A 25,059-nucleotide genomic window follows, 5' to 3' on the forward strand; every position below is an offset into this window, starting at 1 on the left:
AGATACTTACGGCCTTTGGCAAGAAGAGCCATTCAAAAACCCCTGACACACTAAGCCCTGAAACAGACTGAGAAACACTCGGAAGGCAAGGCTTTCCTCAGCTGTGAGGTCCAGGGGGACGCACCGCTCCGTCCGACACGACACACGGTGTGGAAGCTGAGAGTCAGACTGTCGCCGGTGGGCCACTCACAGCCAGGGGAAGAGGCCATTTCCTTCTTTACACACCTCTATTGTTTTCACCTCCTCACAAATAACATATTTCACTTTTTAATTAAAAACAAACCGAGTAAAGAAAATATAAAGGAAACAGTTATTTAAAAAAATCAAAATCATTGTTTTTAGATTTAAAATTCCAATCTTGCCATCATATTATTGCAAAGATTTCACTAGGGGTATTCAAATTACCAAAACAATGCAGACAGAAAAAGGGCTAGAACTGAGAGATTGTCTTCCTGCGTGTAACCCATATACAAAGATTCTGAGGTAAAGGTAAAGGAAAAACCAACCTCAGAAAACCATCCAAACTTGAGGCTATCACCCAATTTAGCTTGGGTATTATTTCTGTAGGTGAGTGACACCCTCATGACCTTAATTGAACAGTAAGCAACCCCAGCTACCGTATACACTCCCGGGAGAAAGTGTTTGGTCATACTCAAATCCACACATTACCAAAAAATTTAGCCCAATTTCAAAAGTACAAAGAAAGCTATATTTCTGAAGTCAAATAATAACTATAATAATAATGTTCAAAAAGGAGTTGTGGATGGAACTTAACAGGTATTCAGTTTGGGTTTGTGCTACAGTATAATCTTTTATTTGCTGTATTAATTAGACTTTTTACAGGTGACTCAACATTTCTAAAGCACTCATAAAAATTTATAAATTCCTACATTTCTAATGAGCCCAACTTAAATTGTCATTTGATACAGATATAGGATATTTTCAAAAATGTCAAACATAAGAACAAGGAGAAATTACTAACTACATATGAGTTTCCTTCAGATACCCTAATTATCCTTCCAAAGAATAATAAAAATACGCTGTTTTACATCATAAATTACAGTGAGACTGATGATTCACACTCATATATTTAACTGGGTTATAATTAACTGTAATATTATAATCTACACATAAGAGTTACATGGACTATCTCTCCAAAAGCAAGTAACATACTACTGTGTTATCAATGCATGTGACACCGAGATCTGTTGGATAATTTTAATTAGGAAATGCCACGCTACTCACCTTAGGAGAAATAAGCATACATAACATTAACACAGTCTTTCTAACGCCCAACAAACACAGGTGCTGGAGACTCAGGACTGACTTCCCAGACCTGCCACGTCCTGGCCGACCTGTGCACTGCGCCCCAGCCTCTCCCGAGGACGCGGCAGGAGTCAGGCGCCCGGGCAGGGATGGCGAGGCAGCTGCCTGCGGACACACACTGACCTCCACTGACGTGCACTTCGTAGAGGGAGTACTTGGGAGAGGACAGCATCCGCATATCAGGCCGGAACTTCTCTGCCAGTGTCTCGATCACGTCCTGCGTGGTGGCGGTGCTGGAGACCCGGATACACTTCGTTGCGAAGTTTCCCGCTGCTTTATCTTGAAAGTAAAACCTCATCACTCCATGGAACTCCAAGTCCTGAAAGAAAACACAATGATGCATTTTTGGAAAAACAACATTCTAAAAAGATTCACTTTTTATAACAGTAATAAATGAAAAAGGCTATGTACCCCTTTTCAGAATGTTTTATTGCCTTAAACATCTGAGACAGAAACTAAGAAACATGGGATTTGGGACAAACTACATACAATTGCTTTTCCTTCCTTGTCTTGTAAGACAGTGTCCGGAGAGCAGATGTTAATAACAACCACATTTATTGATTCTCCAGCAATTGTCAGGTACACGTGGATATGCATTATTTTATTCCGCCTTTACAACAACCCAGTCAAGTAGGTACTATTATTATTAAACCCTATTTTCAAGATTTGGTCATTAAGATTCACAAAGTTTGACTCTCCTGCTCAAGCAGATATGTGGCAAATTCAGCACTAAAACCCAGAGCCAATGAACTCGACAGCCCGTGTCACCTGTCCCTGAGTTGCCATCCAGGTGAGATTATAATGGGGTGACTCTCACAGCAAAAAGGAAATACTGGCCTCACTCCTGCCATCATGTGAATAATTGAAACTCTTAACTTTGAAGACTATAATTGGAACTTGCCCAAAATCAACAAATGCAATTTAGACTATTCTTAAAACCTTACTTCTAGAGAAAAATACAATGTAACTCCAGTCAAAAGAATCCTACCACAAGGCCCTCTGCCATACAACCTAAGACACGGTGGTTCCTATCCCACAGGCTGGGAACCGCTGAATCGGAGACAACCTGCTTTCTGCCTGCTGGGTGACACTTTATCTGGGGATGTGAGGCATGAGGGCCACAGTTCCTGTGTACCCAGTATTTCCTTGAGCACAGAAAAAAGCACTACTCCCAACGAAACCTCAGGGAACATTGCTAACTCCCAGGTGACTCGCTGCCTCGAGCTGCTCGGCCGCAGTCACCTTCAGTGCTTCTCCTCTCTCAGCCTCCACACTAACACACCAAGTCGCTCCATCATCAAAATAGATCCAGGAGCCACCCAAGATCTCATTAAAACTAGGTCAGGTCACGTCATTCCTTAGCGTTCCTCTTTTCTACAGCTTTCTAGTCTCTCAGACGTCAAATCTGTACCACGGCACCCAAGCCCATCAGTTAAGCTTTTCTCCGTTTCCCCCCATGCACTAGCCTATTCTTCACTGATAATTATGATCTGACAAGTATTTATTTATTCGAAGAAAAGCAAGGAAAATGGGATATTAGGACAGGGTTAATAGCATGAGCTGTATGAAAGTTAAATCAGAAAAAGAGACAAGGCACATTTCTAGTCTCTGAGCTTTCCTGCGCTGACCCACGCTCTGACCACTAAGCAGCGCACCCTCCCATTTCCCACTGGCCCAGAAAAAATACCGAGGTGAGCGTGTGTATTGGAGAAGCACCACTGAATCACAGACTCCGGGTGAAGTAGGGCCCTGGTTATGGGGTGACGTCTGAGGAAGTGTAATGAGTTAGCAAGATGAAAGCTGTATGAGCAGGAGTCCTGCTCTGCTCAAAATCCTATGAACTGCCTCTTTGTCCAGCCTGGGTCAAGTGGCAAAGAAAGTCCAGCTGATACCTTTTTAAATGCTCCCATCTGTCACTCCAGCAATCCTAAAAACTGTAGCTACATTAACAATGAATGTGCAAGATGCTCTTACACTATAAAACTGTACATACGTGTTAGTTCCTTACTCAAACACTCACGCTGTGCCGGGCCTGTGCCCCAGGCCCCCCCCCCCCCCCGTAACCACTCAAGTCCTCCCACTCCAGCTTCCGTCTCTGTCCACTGCGTCCTCTGGGGGCCCCTAAACCAGCAGTCTAGAAAACAAAACGTATTCTAGCAACTGACTTACATAAACCTAAGTTCTTCTATGGGAGTCCTGTTTTTGTCCCCCGACTCTGATGTTCCCCGCTATCTGAATCACGTTTGTATTATCACACCTAACAGTCTCAAATGTTAGCTGGCAAAACCACCCGGCTCCTCTGAAGGCCCACCCTCAGAGTAAGCTCGTTCGACCAAAAGGGCACGTTAACTTCTCGTTCGCAATCATTTTATCAACAGACTCATTTTACATCACCTGTGAGGAGCATAAAACAGCAACGTGTTTCCCCAAAAATAAGACCTAACCGGAAAAGAAGCCGTAGCATGATTTTGCAGGATGCCTGTACTATAAAATAAGCCCTAATGCATTTTCTGGAGCAAAAATTAATATAAGACCCGGTCTTATTTGGGGAAAATATGGGAGGGCTTATTTTATATTACGAGCATCCTGAAAAATCATGCTAGGGCTTCTTTTCAAGTTAGGTCTTATTTTCAGCGGAACATGGTAGATGTAACAATGGGTCCCAAAAAACACGAAAGCACCAGTTTCGCTGAGAATTGTCAACAAATAATTCCAAACTACCAGATGTTAAAGCCACAGACACACGGCCTGTGGCTGCAGGGAACGCCCCTGAGCAAGGACACAAAGGAAAGTCAAGAGCGACCTGACAAAGGCGAGCATGGAAAGGACAGGACAACAGCCTTCACCATCCTCACGAAAACCCTTCCATGTGCGTTACTACCCTTCACTGGTAAGAAGGAAACTGCAAATATAAAACCTTCATTATTGATGTGGTTCGGCTGCTGACCTTCCATGAAAAGTAGAGCTACTTGGGGTGGGGGGAATAAACCCAAGCACAGAGCTGCAGGGGCCCCAGAGAAGTAACATGTCTATGCTATTCCAGCAGGCCTGACTAAAGCAGCCTATAAAAACTACCTATGGTATGACTTCATTTGCACTAAATAAGAGATAATAAATAACTAACTTAGTTTGCCTGGTTGCCTTAACCTCACAGGTATTCCTATACCTGAGCAGAGCTGTCACTAGGATATTTCCTTAATAAATTAATAGATTAGTATTGTTTAGTTATTCAGCTAATCATAAGTTTGGCTGGTTACGTCCACAAAATTTTACCAAATCTGAAAAGACTGATAAAACCAAGCTCCTGAACCTAAAAATTGGGTGTGTAGTAACCAAACTAACAAACAATAATTGTAACTAACATATATTAAAGATACTAAGAGTTCAGCATTTAATCCCCCAAACTAAGAGTTAGGTACTATCATTCCCTCTGTGCAGGCACAAAGAAAACTAAGGTGCAAAGCAGGAAAGCGCACCCGCTGCGATCACAGAGCTTGCTAAGGAGTGAGGCTGTCATGCCGGCCAGCATTCCCTGAGCCCAGAACCAGAACTTTTAAACCACCACGCTCTCTCCAGGGCCTCGTCTTCAACAGTCACTTCATCGTCTGAAGGGAGTTTGATACTAATTTTATTGATTTATTTGTCAGAACAGGTACAAGAGGAGTTCCAGAAGAAACAAACAGATGGATGAATAGAGCAAGAAATGTGAAGTGCAGAGGTCGGGGACTTGCCGGGACGGATCGCCCACCCAGACAGCGCTGGCCTTCAGACACAGGTGTCGCGAGACAAAGACCGGCTGGAATCCAGCCAGGCTCACTCCACGCCAGGAGCAAGCGCCTCATCAGACTCGTTACTGCTGCTCGGGGAGCCTGTCCACTCCTCCCGCAGTGGAGAAGCCTGGGGGTTTGCAGCAGGACAGAGCAAGCTGGCATTTCAACAGCTGTACCTCTGAGCGAGTTATGTAACATCTATTGAGCGCCCATTTCCTCAAACAAGCTTGTTTTGAGGAGTAAAACTGTATAACTCCATGTGAGCCATCACCGGGCACAGCAAGCGCTCCACTACCTGAGACGGTCTTCCCTTCCGTCTCTCCTACTAGACCACAGCTTGTCTGGGACGAGGAAACTGCTTGTATTCACTACAGTAGGCCCTCCCTCCCTCAGTCTCTAATAGGATGCTTCACACATAGAAAGAAAAGCATTCCAGTAACAACATTCAACTCTTCCAGGTGTGGTTATCTGTTCTCAACTGGTAAGAACTCTGGAAAACAAAGCTTTACATTTCTAAGAAACAGCCATGAAGTCTCAGTAACAGGGCTAATATTCTAATAATGACGAAGCCAATGGAGTTATAATTTTACAAAGACAAATGTTTCCTTAGAAAAACAAACAGAAACAAAAACAAAAGACCTCCCTTCCTTCGTGTTGGTTATACAAATCACCCAAGAGAAAAGAACATCTAAAATAAAAAACTCTAAGTGAAGTGCCAATTGCTAGCAGCGCATTTTCAGAAAGAAGTGGGTCTGGAGCAGGTCGGACAGTCCCTTTAATGGGTCCAGTCAGTGCTACATGCTAATCTCAGGACCTTAATTCAAAGGGAAGGAAAGGCAACACAGCAATCACCTGTTTCCTTTCCTTAATGGTTGTTTTCCTGAGAGGAAAATAAGTTTCTTTTCCCCTGAAGGTATATATTTACCTTTGCATAAACTTTTCCCTGAGAAATATAATCACTAATGAAAATTACAACAGAAATGGAACACTATTTGGGGTTGGCTGACAACTCTGAAAAAAAAGTTTAATTTTTATCATAAAGAATACAACAGACCAAAACACCCCATAGAAGGTGGAAGGCTACATGAAATACTAGAGCCAACGAGCGGAGCGAAGACCTAAAGATGGCATTTTCTTTAAAATATTTTACCAATATCTCACTAATGACACTGACAATCAATTGGCCTTCTCATCCACCGGAGTAGATCCTCGCCAGGGCAACCCCAACCTCCTTTAGCTCATTACAACTATCTGTTCTGCAGCTTAAACAGGCCAGCCATGGCCCGCTCACGTTTCTTCTCACTGTACTCAGCATTTATTTCAAAGCCATTTCCTAGTCTGCAGCAAAACAACACTAACTTCAAACAGGTAATCACCAAGCCAACTTCCCACGGAGGAAACTGCGGTTGACAGGACAGACCACTTCAAAACTCGCTTCCTCTCCCCCATTCCTAATGCTGGTGCCTCCAAAATAGGTACAAAATCGTAAGGAAAGTACAGCTGTGCCTTCAAAAACACACGTTACTAGCACATAAAACGACCAATTAGACAACAGCCATTTGACTCATTTTGTTAAAAACAGTACATTTAAGTGCTAGTAGTCTTGGTAGAGGATAGAAGAAATCCTTGAATATAGGTTTTTGGAGTCTTGTATACACAGTATTTTTTAAACGCTAGTACTTCAAGAATAATCTTTAAAATCATAGGCATTTCATTACCTAAAACTTTTACAACACAAACAATACTTTTGAAAGCTTAAAGAAATACTGTCAAGTATCTGCAGCCGGCCACAGCTCGCTCACTCATCCCTTGGCATCCGCTCCCAAGGACCTTTCCCCACCTTTCCTCCCACTCTCTATTCCGACGGATTGGGAGCTCCTATAAACCTCGTTTCTTTTGTCTTTCCTTTTTAAATTAATTTATTTTTTAATTACAGTTGGCATATAATATTATAATAGTTTCAGATGTATAACAAGTGATTCAACATTTATATAAATTGTTTTCTAACAGCACCAGCTACCTTATAAACATCTGATTTCTCAAACTATAAAAGAATTTTCTGTACAAAATTAAATAAATGAATTTGCTTTATAAAGAACTACTTTTTCAGATGATTAGTGTGCAGATGAAGAGTTTCATCTCTTTAGCTTGGGCTTGAATTCAAATCCCAGCTCTCCCATGACTGAGCTTAACTTGGCTGAGTCTGTTTCAACACAAGCGAACAAGGACAGTACGGCCCCCGCAGGCTGCGTCCCTCTGCGGGGGCTGCTCTGACCCACATCTAGGAAAGGGTTTACACCTGCACATGTGTATTTGCTCTTTGTAATAAAATGATTCCATTCAGTACTTTTACCTGAGAGTAAAGGCATGCTCTCTAACATCACACGCACACCTGTTCAATGTGGGCCAGCGACAGCACTTCTAACACCTCGACGCGGGCTCACAGAGGCTAAGGAAGCCCAAGGTCATTGGAGATGGGAAAAAAGTCATCAGGGGAAGAGCAAGAGTTTTCTGGACTAACAAACATACAAAACACACAGACACACACACAAGCAGATCTCCCTTTTTATGAACAAAAATCCGTCCAGTACCCAAACATCTAAACATTATAAATAAAACAGAAAAATTCTCTGCAGAAAACAGTCTGCTGTGAAAACCGACGAGCCAGCATTTTTAAACGCTTCAGTTATAACTGCCAACATTATCTACTTAACAACTGTCTGCTCTCAGCCGCTCAACATTTGTTAACAAGGCAAGTTAAACCTGAGCTTTGCACTAGACTCCAATGGAGTGCGACATCTGCCCCACCCCCGTCAGCACCATGGGGGGGTCAGAAAGCAACGTCCTCCCCCCAGCCCTCTTCCAGGGTTTGAATCTTCATATCTGCGTGACCATCACACATACGTATATTAGGGATTTGAAAGATGATCAATTAAATAATACATTAAACCTGCCCGACGAGCAATTATCACATTCGTGATTAAAGAATATGTCTGTATTCTAATCTTTAAATACTACATTTGTACAGATGTACAGCTTTAGAAAACAACCCTAAAAAGCCACCTGTCTAGCCCAGAGATCATAACTGATTTTGCCACAGATCCTCTGAAGTCTGGTGAAGCCTCTAAGTCTGTTCTCAGAATAAAAATTCTAAGTGCATAAAACAAAATACAAAGCATTACATAGGGGACAATTACATTAAAGTACAATTATGAAAATATTTATTAAAATATGATATAGTAATGTCATGCAGGGACTCATGCGGGGTCTCTAGTCCCGCTCCCCACACAAGAACGCAGGACATGGTGAGGCCAAAAAGGAACACCCACGGAGCCATAGGTAGGGGAGTCATACCACTATAGTCTCGCTGGCGGCTGGGCTGGAGACACAGGAAGCAGGAGCCACACGATCCGCAACCCGCCGTCCACTTCTCTGCCAACCAACCTCACTTGCTAACCGCCATCCACACTTGCTAGCTCAGCCACCATCTTCTTGCTAGCCCCCATTAGCTGCTAGTGTAGCCACAGCAGTTATATTAGTGGCCAGTGGCTCACTGGTTACAGCTGACGGCCAACTAGCCACAGCTGATGGCCATCCAATCCCAGTTGGTGGCCATTTACTACCCAAGTGAGCACCTTTCCACGTGAGGCCGAGCGCCTGGAAACTGCTCTCCTGGCTCTGTCCCCACAAGTAATAAATGTGCTTTTTATCAACATGAAATAAGATCTAGAGTGGGTTCCTCCAACTCTAACGCTGAAGTAGATATGAGTATAAACTTGTACGTGATGAAAATGCTAAATTTCAGTTAGAGGTTAAGAAAAATGTGTTTTCTGAAAATAGAGATGTAATTTATTTTCTCATCCATGTTCAAAGACCCCATGAAATCTATTCACAGACCTCAAGTCGTGCACCCCTGTACCCCCTGCAGTGCTGGGGACCCTCTCTAGCCAAGCAATACGTCCATCTTCTCGGACAGCTCGATAGCTAGACAGCACTGCCGTGTACCAAAGCAAAATTCATCTTATGCAGCTTTACCAATTGGGCTTAATTTTAGCATTAGTATCATTTAGACCTACGTTCAAATCATGGCTTATGAATGATCATTTTTTCCCATTTACTAATGAAATAGAATAGAGCAGACTAGATTTCTACACGGTACAATGCACCTGGGTAAGGAAACAGAACAAGTACGGGCTCATAAAATTCTAATTCCAGTTATTTCTGTGTATGCCCTGAGCTACCAGGTAAAATGTGGTTCTTTTCTCACTATGGGCCTCAGTTAAACCGGTTTCAATCAAGAAAAGTTTCCCGACCTCAGCACTACGACACTAACTCTTTATTGTGGGAGCCGTGCTGTGCATTGTGGGATGCCTAGAACGTCCCTGGCCTGTGTACGCTAGGTGCCAGTAGCACCCACCCAACTGTGACAACTAAAAATGTCTCCAGAAATCTGCATATATGCCCCAGAGGACAAAACTGTCCCGGGGAGAGCCATGGATTTAGAACCAGTCTGGTACCTCTTCAGAATAACACTAACTCTATCTAGTTCCTTCAACTGTTCTTTCTGTGGCGTAATTCCAACTCCATTTACTATTTTGTTCTCTTCTCTCTTGAACAGTCACGTTCTATCCTCCTAGCCTGAAACAGCTTTCAGAACTAATCACAAAACTCCAGATATGTCTGATGAGCTGCAAGTACACTCTAATTCTAATACTGTACCTGCAATTAGTGCGATTTACGATTACATTAGCTTTTTGGTGACCACCAATATTGATTCAAATTAGGTTCTAGTAAAATTAAAATTCTTGAGTCATTTGCATGTTAGTCTACCAAAAAACACTTCTCCAGCTTGGTACTAACAGGTTAAACAGCCTTTGAGTACAACTTATCAACTGGTTCCTAATTCATGTAACTACTGAGATCTAGCCCTTAAACAAGAATATTATGAAAGACGTTGCGGAATTCCTTGGTAAAGTCCAGATACATTATGGCTAATCCATTTCCTTGATCTATAAACCTGGTAACGCTACTCTCTCTGTCACACACACGCACACACACAAAATGACATTACTATTATCTACTGAGAGACACTGGTTCCTATAAATGGGATTACATAGCTTCGCAACCCCCTTTTCAGTCTTACCACAATCTCAGAGAACATTTCTAGGAAAAGCCTTAAGTTCATCATTTAACAGTGTCAGTATAAATAGGTTATACACCGCTTTTAAAACTTTTACTGTGTAATAACTTTATGGAAATCCATTTAAAAAAATTATATATTAAAACATACAAAAATATAAATATATTTCAACATAAAGAAATTAAACAAATGTTAATAAATGTGACTACATAAAAATAAACTTATATTTGGCCAAAAAAAGCACACAATAATCAAAGTCCAAAGACAAGCGACACACTGAAGAAAAACACATTTCCAACTTATATGATAGAAAGAAACATAATCTCTCTAATATATACAGAGTTCCTAAATTTGAGAAGAAAAAGACGAATAACTCATTGAAAAATGGGAGTAAAATCTCAACAAGCAGTTCACAGCGATGATTATGACTCAAATATTTAAAAGGATGGACAACCTCACTAATGACTTCAAAAGAAGATAATAAGATGCTGCTTCTCAACAGTCAAATTGGTAAAAATCTGAAAGTCTGACAACATACTGTATTTGTGGGGCTGGCAAAAAAAAAAAAAAAAAAAAAAAAAAAGGCATGTAACCAAGGAGCTGAATTTGGCAATATTTGGCAAAAATTACATATATACATACATTCTGACAGGCAATCCTACTTTTGTGACTCTATCCCAAAGATACATACACTAGCACAAATCTGAAATGCCTAATGCAAAAAGTTGTTCACTGCAGCACTGTTTATAAAAGCAAGGGTTTGGAGACGATCCAGCAAGGGGTGCTGCTTGGATGAACTCCGGACATGCATCTACTATAATAAATGATGCCATGAAAGGGAATGAGGAAGCTCTTACTGCTGTGATAAGGCACGGTGCCCAAGACACAGAGCTCAGTGAGACAGGCAGGGAGCACAGCAGACTACACAGCAAGCATCTTTAATACGAAGGGGCAGGAGACAAACATACACGTACTTGATCATATCTGCAAAAAGAAACCTTCCATGAGTGAATAAACCAAAATGTATTCAAGACAGAAGCAAAGCCTTTCCAAGTATACTTTATTACCTAGTTCAACTTTGGAACCATGTAGTAATTATTTTAAATAATAAAAATTAAATTATAACCAAAAAAAAAAAAAAATCACTAAAAATTTTAAGCCAACTGAAATTAATGTCTAACTACATATCAAGTTGGTCACATTACCATACAGAAAAAAATTTTTTTTCACTATTTCTTTTTTTTCCATTTTCAATTAGTTGACATACAATATTGGTTTCAGTGTATAACATAGCGACTCAACATTTAAATACCCTGTGAAACGATCACCACATTAAGACTAGTAACCGTCTGTTGCTATGCCAGTTATTACAATATTATTGACTATATTCCCTATGTTGTACTTTACGTCCCTGCGACTTACTTATTTTATAACTGGAAGTTTGTACCTCTTAGTCCCCTTTACCTACTTCATCCATCTCCCCCTTGCCCCCGGCAACCATTAGTTTGTTCTCTGTACCTATGAGCTTGTTTCTGTATTGTTTTTATTTTACTTTTAGATTCCACATAGACGTGAAATCATTTGTATTTGTTTTTCTCTGACTTATTTCACTGAGCACAATACCCTCTAGGTCCATCCATGTTGTCACAAACGGCAAGATTTCATTTTTTTATTGCTGCGTAATAGTCCATTGAATATGAAAAAAACATTTTTTTCCAAGTGATTTTAGAAAACAGTGCTTGAACTTCACATTACTAAAAGATATTGTTCTAAGGAGAGAAGGAATTCGTTTTCTTCAGTCTCTTTGTTAGTAGAAACATTGGTATTATCAGTTGTGATACCGTAACTATTGTATGAAAGATGAAGCAAACAGGAGCTGCTGATACAATTACAGAACAAGGCTTTCGATGTAAGATTTTTTTTTTTTAAATCAAAGAAATTAAGTCAAAACCCTGTAAGGCTAAAACTGAACTGGAAATAGTAAAAACTCATGGATTTTTTCTTTCCCCACACACAAGAAAGTATCTCCTGTTCCACTGCAAAGGCCTTGAAGCTACAGACAAGTCATGAAAGTTAAGTGTTTCTAGCACCTACTGCATGGTCTCTGCACACTGTTCTCCAATAAAAGGAGCCAGGGTTCCTTGGAGAAATGGCTTCATCTAGATATAGGTCAAAACACGGACAACATGAGTTTGGAACATCCTGTCAAGCCAGAAAACAAGGCAGTTCTCAGGAACTACTGGCTCATTGAAAAGGACCCTCTAGCTGACCAAGAAGCGCATGTGGCCGAAGCGGGGACAATCTGAACACAAGCAGAACAATGCCTGCCACTGCCTGAAACACGGAACATCACGAACTCCTCATGTTCACCATGAGAAAGAAAAATGAGAAAGCCAGAATCAAAATCACTGTTACCACTGCAGGTAACTAAGGCACCAACTCCTTAATCTGAAAATAGGCAATTGAAGTAAAATAATTCAGACTTCATTCTGCTTTCCTACAGCTGAAAAAAAAAAATTTGATTCTGGTTTTTAAAGAATTCCAGCCAATGAATGTGAAAAACAACAGAATTAAAAGATAACCATTTAATATCCCATGCTTGACGTAAGCAGACAGCAATGATAAAGCCCGTCAGTGAAGGCTGACAGGGACCCTTCTGAGAGGGTCAGGCTGTCACAATGCCGCCTCCCACCGTGCTCCCAATGCCACAGCACAGGACACACACAGCACCACTGAGGAAGCATTCTGGCCGCTGCAGAAACTAGGCAAACGCTGTGACCACCACCCCTGGGGAGAGGCAAGGCCTGAACACCAACACGAACAGGAAAACTAAGCCAGTTTTTCCAGCAAGTCTGTGACATGACATAAAGGAGAGAGGAGTCGGGATGCTCCAGATTGAAAGAGACATAAATAATCATATCCTGACTGAAATAATTAACTGTACAAGCACATTTTTGAGAGAGACCAGAAAATCTGAATAAGGGCTACATATAAGGTAACACGGATTCTGGTTAATTTGTTGATAGGATTACTGTGTTATGGTTAGATTTTTTTTTTTTTTTTGAGACTCACACTGAGGTAGAGGAGAAATAACATGTTAGTTTTTAGGATTTGCTTTCAAATAGGTTAGCTAAAAACAACAAATAATGAATTAAGAATGACAACATTTTGAAAATTGTAATGTCTTGGGGATGGATACAGTGAGTTTCATCTATGTTAGAAAATTTTCTTATTAAAAACATTTAAAATGAAAATAAGTTATAATTACATATTAAATATTAGTACATGTAAAATAAACCTATTTTCATAAAAAAACAGATGCTCTGGAAAATATTCAAAGAATTTGATTCAGTAAAAAGCTAATAAATTAGCATCACATGCCAGACATGTCTCCTTTACACTGAGCAAGCAGCCGGCGTGGCTGGGCAGTGAGCAGGGAGCAGCCAGGATTCATGGAAACCCCAGGACTTGCGCTTACCACTCCCGTGGCTCCAGGCAACACAGTGCAATGCTCTGTTTCCTGTCTATAAAATGAAGAGCCTACTATTTATTTCACAGGGTTTGTGGTTACTACGTTATTTGTGGTATGTAAAAGTACCTGCCACAAATAAGGCATTTGATGATAAATATTACTTCCTGTCTGCAAATTCTCAAGAGCTTACACTTACACAACAGCTAGTTTGAAAGGTACATAATCCTCTCGCTAGCAAAACGAAATACAAAATCTAAAAAACAACTGAGCATATTATTAAAAGTTTATGTGAAAATGCAAAATATTAAGCTTTGTAGAAAATGATACTTCAGAACATTTATAATTCTATTTTTGAAATACAACAAATGTCTAAAAGTTCAAAATATTTCCAATGATCTGACTGTAGGCAAATCAAGATACATAAAATTTTGAAATGCCTTCTTGTTCAAAGAAAATAACCATGTTCCTGAACTCAGCCCCAATATTATAATACGTAGCCAAAAAAAAAGAGAAAACTCGCTTTTATAATATAACCTGCTTCTTAAATCTGCCCTGAGATTCTTCTTTAAGTATGTGAAATATTAAAAAGTTTCTAAATTTGAACAAGGGTAATGCACTATACAAATTATATACACAACTTGGTAGACTATCATTTACAATAACTTTCACATCAAAGTATATACTCAAACTATGGCAAAGAAGCTTCCCACAATTAAAATGCTTCCATTTATAATTTTCGAGCATACTGAAAACTGAATTCACAGTACTCAACATATTTCAATTAAAAAAAACTTCAAGGAACTTAGCTAAATTAAAAATATCTTCAAATCTCTATAGCAGTTCTGCATTGGCAAACAAATACATTTTAAAACAGGTAGATTTTTCAGTCCTCCTGTATCTTAGGGCTTTTCATATCTTATACAAGACACTTGAGAGGGGGCTGGGACAGAGGTAGAAAGAACCAATTAGAAACAAAATAATTTTTGGATGGAGGGCACCGTAGCAGTGACATGGAAATTCCTGCCTTATCGCGGGGATTTCACAAACTAAACAAACACTGTGTTGGTGCCAGGCATTCCCTCCCTGGGTATCACGAGTGATCCTGAACTGCCCGCTTTGTGCCACCCGGTACCTCCTGACTACACTTCCTGTTTCACATGCTGCATTACCAAATGACCACAGCAGATTAGAATGTCATTTGGTACCAACAAGTGAAAAACAAAAAGGTAAGCTGCCTAAATCAGGAGAGGGGCTTTGTACAAGACTCATGTTTTTTAGGAGGATGTTTAACTGCGCTAATTTAAAAAAGGGAATATAGAACATCTATGCAGGGGGCACAGCAATCCTGATGAAATGGCTCACTGTCCAACTGGTAAGTTTTCTTAATATAATTGCAAAAAAGAATTATCATGAAAAGAAGCAATGACTGAAGTAGTCATCTCGTGTTTCTACTGAAACATTCTGATCACTAGAATAACACTTTCAACCCCCCCATTTGAGAATCTCCCACACTGTTAAATACCCAAACTAACACATACATATACAGACTAAAAAAGCACATTCTGGAACAAATTCTTCAGATAATTAATGGACTACATCACAGGGATGAAGTCAAAGACAAGGAAACAGAAACACAAGTATTCAGTTCCATGAAATGAAAACCTCAAAGTCCCGGATTCAGTTTTTATATAAAAAAGTATGATTCATAAAATCTCACTTAAGTAGACTTTGAAGTGATGTTACATTTCTAGATATAATTGCACACGAAATAAAAACAGCCACAAACAAGATGTTTTTTCAATTTAAGGTATGGAATGCAGAGCCAATCTAAACGTAGGATACTAACGCTGATGTTGTTGGAACCTCCCCTGCCCACAAATAACACCAACCAATACAAGGTTCAGCAGATAGTTGTAAATTTCTGTCCTGAGAGGAACAAGGACGGTCTCCTGCCACAGCCACAGCAAACAAAACAAGAGGAAGAAAGGAAAACGAAACACCAATGGTGAAGATGACAAGGACATAACAGCAAGGGTAGCTACAGTAACACAGCAGGTATCTGTCCTAAAAAGCATTCCGTGTTACAGAAGGAAAGTGCCTGCTTTGAGCCAAACACTGTGCCAAGTACTTTTTACGCATGATCCACCTTCTTCAATTCTAAGGACACTGTGTGGGAGGCACTACGATTTTCCTGCCTTACAGATGAGGAACTGGGCCTTAGGGAGATCAAGTCATTGCCAGGGCCACACAGCGGTGGGCAGAATTCTTACTCAGACAATGCTGAGACGAGAGGCCATACATACTATGAGCCACTAATCGACACCGCCTCTTACCCTGGTGTGTAAAAATAAGGGTGTAACACTCCCAGTTGAGGCAAAATGGTAGACGAAAAATCAGAAACGGTTCTACTACAGATAATACAAAATAAACATTCTCTTAAATACACTGCTGAGTTTATGTAAAAAAAAAAAAAAAAAAAAGAAAGAAATCCAAGAGGGAAGGCCAGAAAAACAAATGTACTCCTCAGTAACTGACACTTACACTAGGGGAACTAGGGGTGGTACTACCATATTACAAAGCAGTTGGACTAAATTATCTAAATGTAAAAAGTGAAACTGTAAAGCTTTCAAAATAAAACATGGGATATATTCATCAAATAAGAGAAAATAGTATAAAACTTTAAGGAAAAGATTGATGAACCCAAATACATTTCCAAAGTTTTAAAATTAATGTGACAACAGACACTGTAAAAAGTGAAAAACCATAAATAAAAACGTATTTGCAAAATATATAATGCACAAAAGATTAGTATTCAGAATTTATAAATAGTTCCTACAAATAAACTAGAAAAAGACAATGATTTTTGTTTCCAAATAAAATCATTGGGAAAAAAGATGGATAAAACATATAAATAGGCAATTCAAAGAGAAAAATAAGAATGACCATAAATGTAAGAAAACATGTTCACTCACTGAAATCAGGGTAATATAAATAATTATTATTCCATATATTCCAGCTTATAAAAATCTGAATATATTGAAGACGTGGGAAATTCTGAAGTTTGGAATGTAAGTTGGCATAACCATCTCAAAGAGCAACTTGGCACAACCTGGTAAATTAGAACCTATGCATGGCCTAGTCCAAGAAATTACACTTCTAGGTATCCATCCTAAAATGTTTTATTAGTACAGAAGGAAACATGGACGAGGGTGTTCATTAAATCCACCTCTGTAACAGTGGGAAAATAGAAACAATCTGGTCATCCCTAGACCGTAGAACTAAATGAACTGCGTGCGGTTCATTTGGACAAAGCAATACTACAAAACAGTTAAAATAAATCAACCATTGTCTACCAACTTCAAGTGAGTTATTTCTGGAGGGGCAGAGAGGGAGAAGGGAAGGAAGCAGAAGGGCCCTTTGGTTAAGTTCATAACAATGAATTCCTTCAACTTTCTGGGCCTCATTCATCTGAAGGCAACGTAGAGAACAGTAATACACTCCTTGCTGATTTGGGAACTAAGTGAAATGACAGACTGGTTGTAGCAGAGAGGTGACCGTGACAGCTAGCTCCTAAGAAACTCCAGCCAGGAAGGGCGGTTTCCCAGACGCTCCACCCACAGACAAAGAGCCCTCCAAGGTCACAGGCTGTGGCAGAACCCAGTCCACCGGACACTGGTCAGAGTTCTTTAGGACAAAGGTTCCCCACATCTTTCCAGTAATAATTCTCAAGACACGGAAAGGAAGGAAAGGGAGAGAATTGTCCACCAGGGAGCCAAAAACAAAACCCAACAGCACAAGTCAGAGGTCCAAAGCTGGGACACAATCATAAAACTCGCTTAATAGTAAAGCTTTTGAATCGTATTAAAAATGGAAACATTCAGTAGTAAGGGAGTAACAGTCTACGTTTTTAAAAAGGAAAAATGTAACTTAGTAAGCCTAGGGGATAGAACACTTTATTTCCAGTTAAATCACCACCACCCTCCTCCCCTCCATTCCCTCCTCTCCCCAATTCTTTCTAGGCAATGGGGAAAACTCATGAACAAAACAGTATGTTCCCATGGGCGTTCTAATCTAGCAGGAAGAGACACCCAGCAATGACAAATGGTGAGAGGGACCAAACCTCACTGAGGGATGATTGGGAGGGAACATTAACAAGGAGCCTTCCAAGCAGGGACAAGTGCGAAGACCCTCAGGCAGAACCCGGCTGGCATGTCTGAGAAACAGCAAGGGTCCTGCTACTTGAGCAGGAGGACAGGGGACATGGCATCAGACTTCCTGGGAAAAGTGCTTCGCACTGCGCTTTGTAGACCAAAGCATACTTAGAGTAAAACAAAAGCCACATGCGAGTTTGAGCAGAAAAAATTACATTATTTACCTTAAGATTTAGCAGCGTTATCTCGATGTGGTAAACAGACTATAAGGGGCAAAGGTAGATGGGGGGGGGGGGGAGATTGGATAAGAGGTCACTGAACAGCCCAGGTGCGAGAGCTTGGACTAGGCCAGTAGCAAGAGTGGAGACGCTGAAAAGTAGGTTAGATCATGAACACATTTTGATGGTAGAGCTCCCAGAAGTTGCTGACAGGTCAGATATGATGAGGTCTGAGAAAAAGGAACTGCCAGGTGTTTACTAAGACACGGAAGACTGCAGAAGCCGTCTTCAGTTTTGGACGTGTTATACTCAAGGCAATGACCAAGCCAAGAGATATAAATGTGGGACACACTAGTACTTACAACCATGAGAAAGAACGGTTTCGCCTTAGGGAGTCAGTGTGGAGAAGAGAGGAGGTGTCCGCAGGTCAAACCCTGGGGTCTCCTCCACTCAGCAGAGAGCAGGCGGGTCCTGGAGGCCAGTGGAGGGTGCGCTGGGGCTGCTGTGTCGACTAAGGCGCTTCAGAAATGACGGCTGGATTTGGCAGCAGGAAGGCCATTGGTGACTTGGGTAAGAGGGGTTTTGGTGAAGTCAAGGGTTAGGCCCCTTAGGGCAAAAGCAATGAAAAGGCTCTAAAATTTAACTTTCGTCTGTAAAATTAAACAAACTGCTAGCAGAATATAGCTGTACGTCACCGCCTTTTTTTTCTTCTTTTATAGGTGACATGTTCCAAATAACCAAACTGACAAAATAATCATACAATCACTGACTGTCTTAACAAGGCACAATCAGCTGGCAGACTATGCCGAACAGTATGTGGTTTATACTACTTCAGTTATGACTCTTATAATGAGCAATTCCCCTGAAAATGCCATATACTAGGCTTCCAATAATCTACCTTTCCCCCAAATCACATAGAAGATTCAATAAAATATACCAGAAAGCAAAACCCCTTGCTTTTTAAATGCTAAGCATCCTTTTTTAACCTATTTTTTTTACTGTGATATTTGTAGAAATAACACCTACCACTACAACAAATATCAAATAAATTAGAAGGGAGTTTTAGTCAGGCAACCTTAACTGTTTACAACTATCAATAGGCTCATTTCTACAAAGCTCGTGGCGTATTTTTGAACTTATAACAGTTCATTCTCTAGTTTTTTGGAAAGGATTTTGTTTAATAAGTTCATTTATTGCTATATTTATATTTCATTTTGAGAATCTTCAATGAAGAAATAAAATAATTGAAATAAAATTAACTTAGTGTTTATATATTCACATTGAAAAGTAGGGATTTAAAGGTCTTTTACTTTTCAAGTACCTTCAAAATAAAGAAACAAATGAACCAATAAAATATATCCATTTATGGCAAGGTACCAAAAAATTAGAAGATCGAAATAACTAGGAAAAAATACTTGTAAACACAGGATAAAACATCAATGTTTTATAAAAAGCATTTTCACAAATCGATAAGATTAAAACAAATATCCCAACAGAAAAACAGACACTTCACGTAAAAAGGAAGTATAATTGTCAGTAAATACATGAAAGACGCTCAATCTGAACAATGAACAAGGAAATGTGAATTTTGAAACCAGTAACTTTTTACCTGTCAGATTGAAAAAAATGTAATTTGCAATACCCAGTGTTAAGGTGAGGGTGACACTCATAAAAGTGGGGGTATATACTGCAATACCCTTTTAAAATAATACTTGGTGGTCTAGCAAGGATTTTCAATGTGTATAACCTTTTGACTCAAATTCCACTTCTTGAAATCTATTATGGAAATACATAAGTACACAAAGACAGGTCTGCAAAATGTTCAGAAACATTATTCAAACAGTGTATTCTAGAAATAGTCAAAGTGCTTGTGAATAACAGTTAAGAAAATGACTAGTACATGGAATATTACATAGCGATTATAAATAATATAGAATTTTATATCTTATTAAAAGTTTTGGTACAGATATACACACACGGAAAAATTTCCTGAAAAGCATGTGCAAAATGTATCATACGATCCCATGTCTTAAAAAAATAAAATTCAAATATACACACATGCTCATTTCTAAGGGTACAGAATAAAATTAAGAAAAATACTTTCTAAAAATTCTTAACCTCTGGATAGCTGAAATGGGGAAAGAGAGATCTTCAAATTTACTTTATGAACTCCATTTGAAAAACGAATTTTTAATCTACATAAATCTTAGTCAAGTACAGGTTTCTCTATATCACCTGTTATAAAACTTATCTGGAGTAAGTTACTGCTCATGTAAAACAGTTCACTTTATTCTTCAATAGAGTATCCATTATCCCAAGCAGGGTTTTCTCCTTAAGTTAGTCCGATACTGAAATGCTAACACAAAAGGCTCTAATTGGACCAGGTGATCCAATAGTACCAGGTGAAAAGTGGTGGCATATTTCCAGAAGGAATCTGTACTCCTTACGATGTGCTATCAAGCCATTAATATCTGTAATGAGCTATACATATTTAATAAACTTTTGCTATAAAAAGTTCCTCAACTTCTGAAGAAATGTACACAAACCCAGCAGGGTAGGGCCAGACTTTTGAGGCCTTACACAAAAGACTTCAAATGTACCTTGCTGAGTTCGTATGTAATAGCCCTGTCCTCACTGACCAACACTCACTTGCTTCTCAATACACCCTGCGTCAGTTATCTGCTGTGAGCATCACGCCCTCCTGCGGAGGACTCGGTATGAAGAGGAGGCGCACAGCCTGGGCCCGGTACAGCTCCAGCTTCGTGGAGAGCCCAAGTACTAGACAACGTCCTGGGTACCAAGGCCTTGTTCTTCAATCTTGGGAATTACGTGGTTCTCTGACACTTAGGCACCAGTTCCCAGAAAACATCATCATGCCCTTGACTTTTTTTTTATTTAAGTTTATTGGGGTGACAATTGTTAGTAAAGGTACATAGATTTCAGGTGTGCAATTCTGTAATACTTTATCTATATCTCACATTGTGTGTTCACCACCACCCAGAGTCAGTTACCCTTCCATCACCATATATTAGACCCCGTTTACCCTCTAGAGCCCAGCTCCCCCGTTTACCCTCTCGTAACCCGTCAACTATTGTCTATGTCTATGAGTTTTTGTTCCTTTGTCTTGTTCTTTTGTTGTTTTCAGTTTTATATATACCACATATCAGTGAAATCATACGGTTCTCTACTTTTTCTGTCTGACTTATTTCGCTCAGCATTATAATCTCAAGATCCATCCATGTTGTCACAAATGGTCCTATTTCATCTTTTCTTACAGCCATCATGCCCTCTTTATGCAGATTTCCCCCATGGAAACTCTACCTTCCCAAATTGCAGGGAGGAGAGGTCAGGAATTGCTAAAACAACATTTTGGCAGTCTGAAGCCTTAGAGGTGGGAAAGTTCTGGAAAAATTAACAGCACATTTGAGTACAGAATGGAGTGGAAGCAAAGAGATCAGTCAAGTTCACGATGAGGTGTGATACTGTCACACAGACTAATCTGAGAGACAATGCTGCTGCTCTAAACAAATGTCAACGCTAAGCCAGCGAAGCAGGTGCATTGAATTCCTACGGACCCCGGATTCAGTTTATTTTCCTCTCCTCTCCTATGCAACTACGGTGTTTCCCCGAAAATAAGACCTCGCCAGACCATCAGCTCTAATGCATCTTTTGGAACAAAAATTAATATACGACCCAGTGTTATATTAAAATAAGACCGAGTATTATATTACATTACATTATATTATACCCAGTCTTATATTAAAATATGACAGAGTATTACATTATTATAGTATATTACACCCGGTCTTATATTAAAATAAGACCGGATCTTATATTAATTGTTGCTCCAAAAGACGCATTAGCGCTGATGGTACAGCGAGGTCTTATTTTCAGGAAACACAGTACTCATTATTCCATTTCCCAAATTCTTCCCCTCCAAGATTGGCCACCAAAATCAAACATGTATTTTGCTTTGCTTGTTTTTCAGGCCTGTACTTATAGACCATGGTAGGTGACTAAGAGTACGTGTGTGTGTGGAAACATTAGTGGAGGTGGCCAAAGATGACCAAGGTAGACTGAAACCCAGCAAAAGCCAGCATTTCCCGAGGCTGTTTATCAACTGAGTGCCAGCCTAAAGCAGAAAGACAGCACTAGGCCCTGCGGCAGGCAAATCATCAGTCACCTCCATTACCTGGTCTACAACACATACAGTGCAGACTCTGTGACGACAGTAGTAACAAACGCATCACCACAGTGAGACGAAACCAATGTTTGAAACCCAGAGAAGGTAACAGGATAAAGAAGCTACCAGGCAATCGGGCCCACCAGTAATTCCCTCTTGCACAGTATACTGTGACCCAGGAATACCAACAAACAATTTCAGTATCTAAATGAGTATGCGTAGTTTAGAGTCAGTCAATAAATGTTAAATAAGTAGTTTGTCAGCTACAGTATCAATTTGCCTCCTTGATCTCGGGATAATGGTTCCATACTTAATTACAGGCCCCTTTTGATGGAAAAAATAAGTAGAGGATATACTCCAATATTAAAATACTTACAGTGCCAAGATGAGCAAAATGGAGTCAACCACGGGAGATAAGAACAGGCACAGACTAACAGAGCAACACAAAGAACAAGGGGGCGGCGAGAGAAGCAGTTGAGCAGCGTAGTAGAAGGACTGGAAGCAAGAAAGGCAGGAATTAAATGAGTCACAAGGTGTTGGACCACAGAGCAGACAGAGTTCAGCAGGTGACACTTTCTCTCGAAACCCTCCTCCCAGATGTGGACAGCAGGAGCCTTTCCCCTGTTTTGGGCTTCCATGGCCACTTCCTCCTGCACCATCCACCCCACAGAGCTTGGGATTCTCCCGCTTTCTGTCCCAGGTTCTCGTCTCTCCTGACACAGCTCTTTCGAAGCAGTCTCTTGTCTATGCCTTGGCTACCTGCCACGTCACCATTCCCCCCTGCTCCATTCCGCTCAGCTGTCTACACTGCAAACTTGTACCTGGAAATCCACAAGCACCTCAAAGACGACTTTTTCCCTCCCTGCCCAATCTCATCTGCCATTTACCTTTCTTTCCTTCAATTCTGGTGCCGAGTACCGAGGTAGCCAAGCATGAGCCTGAGATGGACAACCACGGACAACTCCTCCCTCGCCCAGTCCCAATGTCACCTCCTAACTCTCACTCCCTCCTTCCACGTCAGCTGCAGCGCCTTCCTTAGCTCAGGCCGTGACCCCACAGAGCACGGCCCGCAGTCTGTGAGGGCGCGGCCTCCACTCCTGTTCTCCCTACACTCTGCTGACAGGGAGGTCTCCCTGAACAGCAAACCCTCATCATGGTCTTTCTTCTGGAACATTCTTCACTGGGCTGACATGGCCCCTAAGAATCTGGCCCGGGCCAACACCCCATTTCATAGCAGGTGAGCGTGTGCACACATGTATGTGCAGCCTCACAGAGACACACAGTATTTCAGTCACCAGGTTATCTGCAAAAACAAACGAACCCAAGACCTCAGCGGCTTACAACAACCAAGTGCCATTTCTTCCTCATGATAACGCTTCCTGGATCTGTGGGTAGCTGGGACTCGGTTCCAACCTTCATTCTCGTATAAACGTTCACAGCCTGAGACATATTATTAATTCATGGAAGACAGAAGAGCAATGACAGAACCATGGAATGGGACTTAACGCTGCTGCCCAGCGTGGCCTATTTCACGGCCATGGTCAAACCTGATGCCACACAGGCGAGGACCTACAGTCATCACACAGGGAGGAGCCAGAATAATCAGAAACGATACAATCTGTAGGTCACAAATGCACCTTCACGTTCAAGGGCATGAACACGAATCCAAGCAGCCTGGATGTTTGCCACTAAGGTCCCTATCTTGTCTCCAGACACTTCCTACAAACTCTTCAGAGTTCAGAAGAAAGCTTCCTACAATGAACTCAGTTACACTTCGCTGAGCTGCCCACGTGCTACCCTGCCCCCCCCCTTCACAGCACGTAAGGCGCGGCTCTTGTTTATTTGTGCATTTCTTCCACCAAACTGGCATTCCTGACAAGTGTTTCTCTTGCTCACCTCTACACAGCAGGTACCAGATGAATACACATTGGCTGAATAATGTTCTCTGCCAGGAGAGCCCTCCCACTTGTCCATAGAAAATTCCTTATCAGCTGAAGACTCACCTTAATTGTCTACACAAATGTGCCTGATCCCCACCATCCAAACAGAATACTTACCATAGGGCTGCAGTTTCTTTTCAATCTATCCTACATACTAGAATGGGAGTCATTTGAGTCAAGTACCATGTGCCCATTAAGGGGCACAGCACTTTTGCAAGCTCAGCACTTATACAGTGACTGGCACGCAGTAGGTGACCACCAAAGAGTGACCTTGGACATCAAAACAGAGAGGGACACAGTTACTGAGTGAGAGGGCCAGGCTGCAACCTCAGGCCCCCAATGCAGTCAGTGCCCTTGGCTGCCACTTAGGCTCTCTTCTCAGGGCACAATGGGGCCATTATAATAAGTCTGTTTCATTTCCTTCCTTGAGATTGCAGATTATTTCATCCTTTCACTTTTGTAGGCCCAGTCCCTAACAAAGCCTAAAACACACCACATACTCAATAAATATTAGTCTGAATGAATGAATACTGCATTAGCCTAAGATAAATCCGAGAGAAACATTTAAATGTCAAGTTTTAACAGGGCTAAGCCACTAAAAAACAAACAAAACCAAATATGCAACAGAAGCAATTTCTCACACGACTCAGCCCATGATGTAGGCGCCTAACCATTGCCACAACTTTTGCTCACAGGCAGAAGTTCATAGAAGCAAATAATTATCTCTATTTAATGTAAAATCTACAATGTTTCCCAAGAATCAAGCTGATGATACCAATCACATGCATTTATAATTCCTGACGAAAGATAAAATGTCTAAAAATGTCATTACACTAATAAAATGCAAACATTCCTAAAG

General features: G+C 40.7%; 1 protein-coding gene across 27 annotated transcripts in view; it reads right to left on the minus strand.

The window, feature by feature from the left end:
- The window catches only part of AFDN (afadin, adherens junction formation factor), a 131,151-nt gene that overhangs the window by 94,558 nt on the left and 11,534 nt on the right, over positions 1-25,059 (minus strand). For all 27 annotated transcript variants that reach the window (XM_074333844.2, XM_074333837.2, XM_088795003.1 and 24 more), the window contains exon 2: positions 1,450-1,645. In XM_074333844.2, coding sequence (XP_074189945.2) covers positions 1,450-1,645 — 196 coding nt within the window. The remainder of the gene's footprint in view (positions 1-1,449; positions 1,646-25,059) is intronic.

The sequence above is a fragment of the Rhinolophus sinicus genome, chromosome 2, assembly GCF_057876585.1.
Source record: "Rhinolophus sinicus isolate RSI-liver-muscle chromosome 2, RSI-T2T, whole genome shotgun sequence".
Lineage (NCBI taxonomy): Eukaryota > Metazoa > Chordata > Mammalia > Chiroptera > Rhinolophidae > Rhinolophus > Rhinolophus sinicus.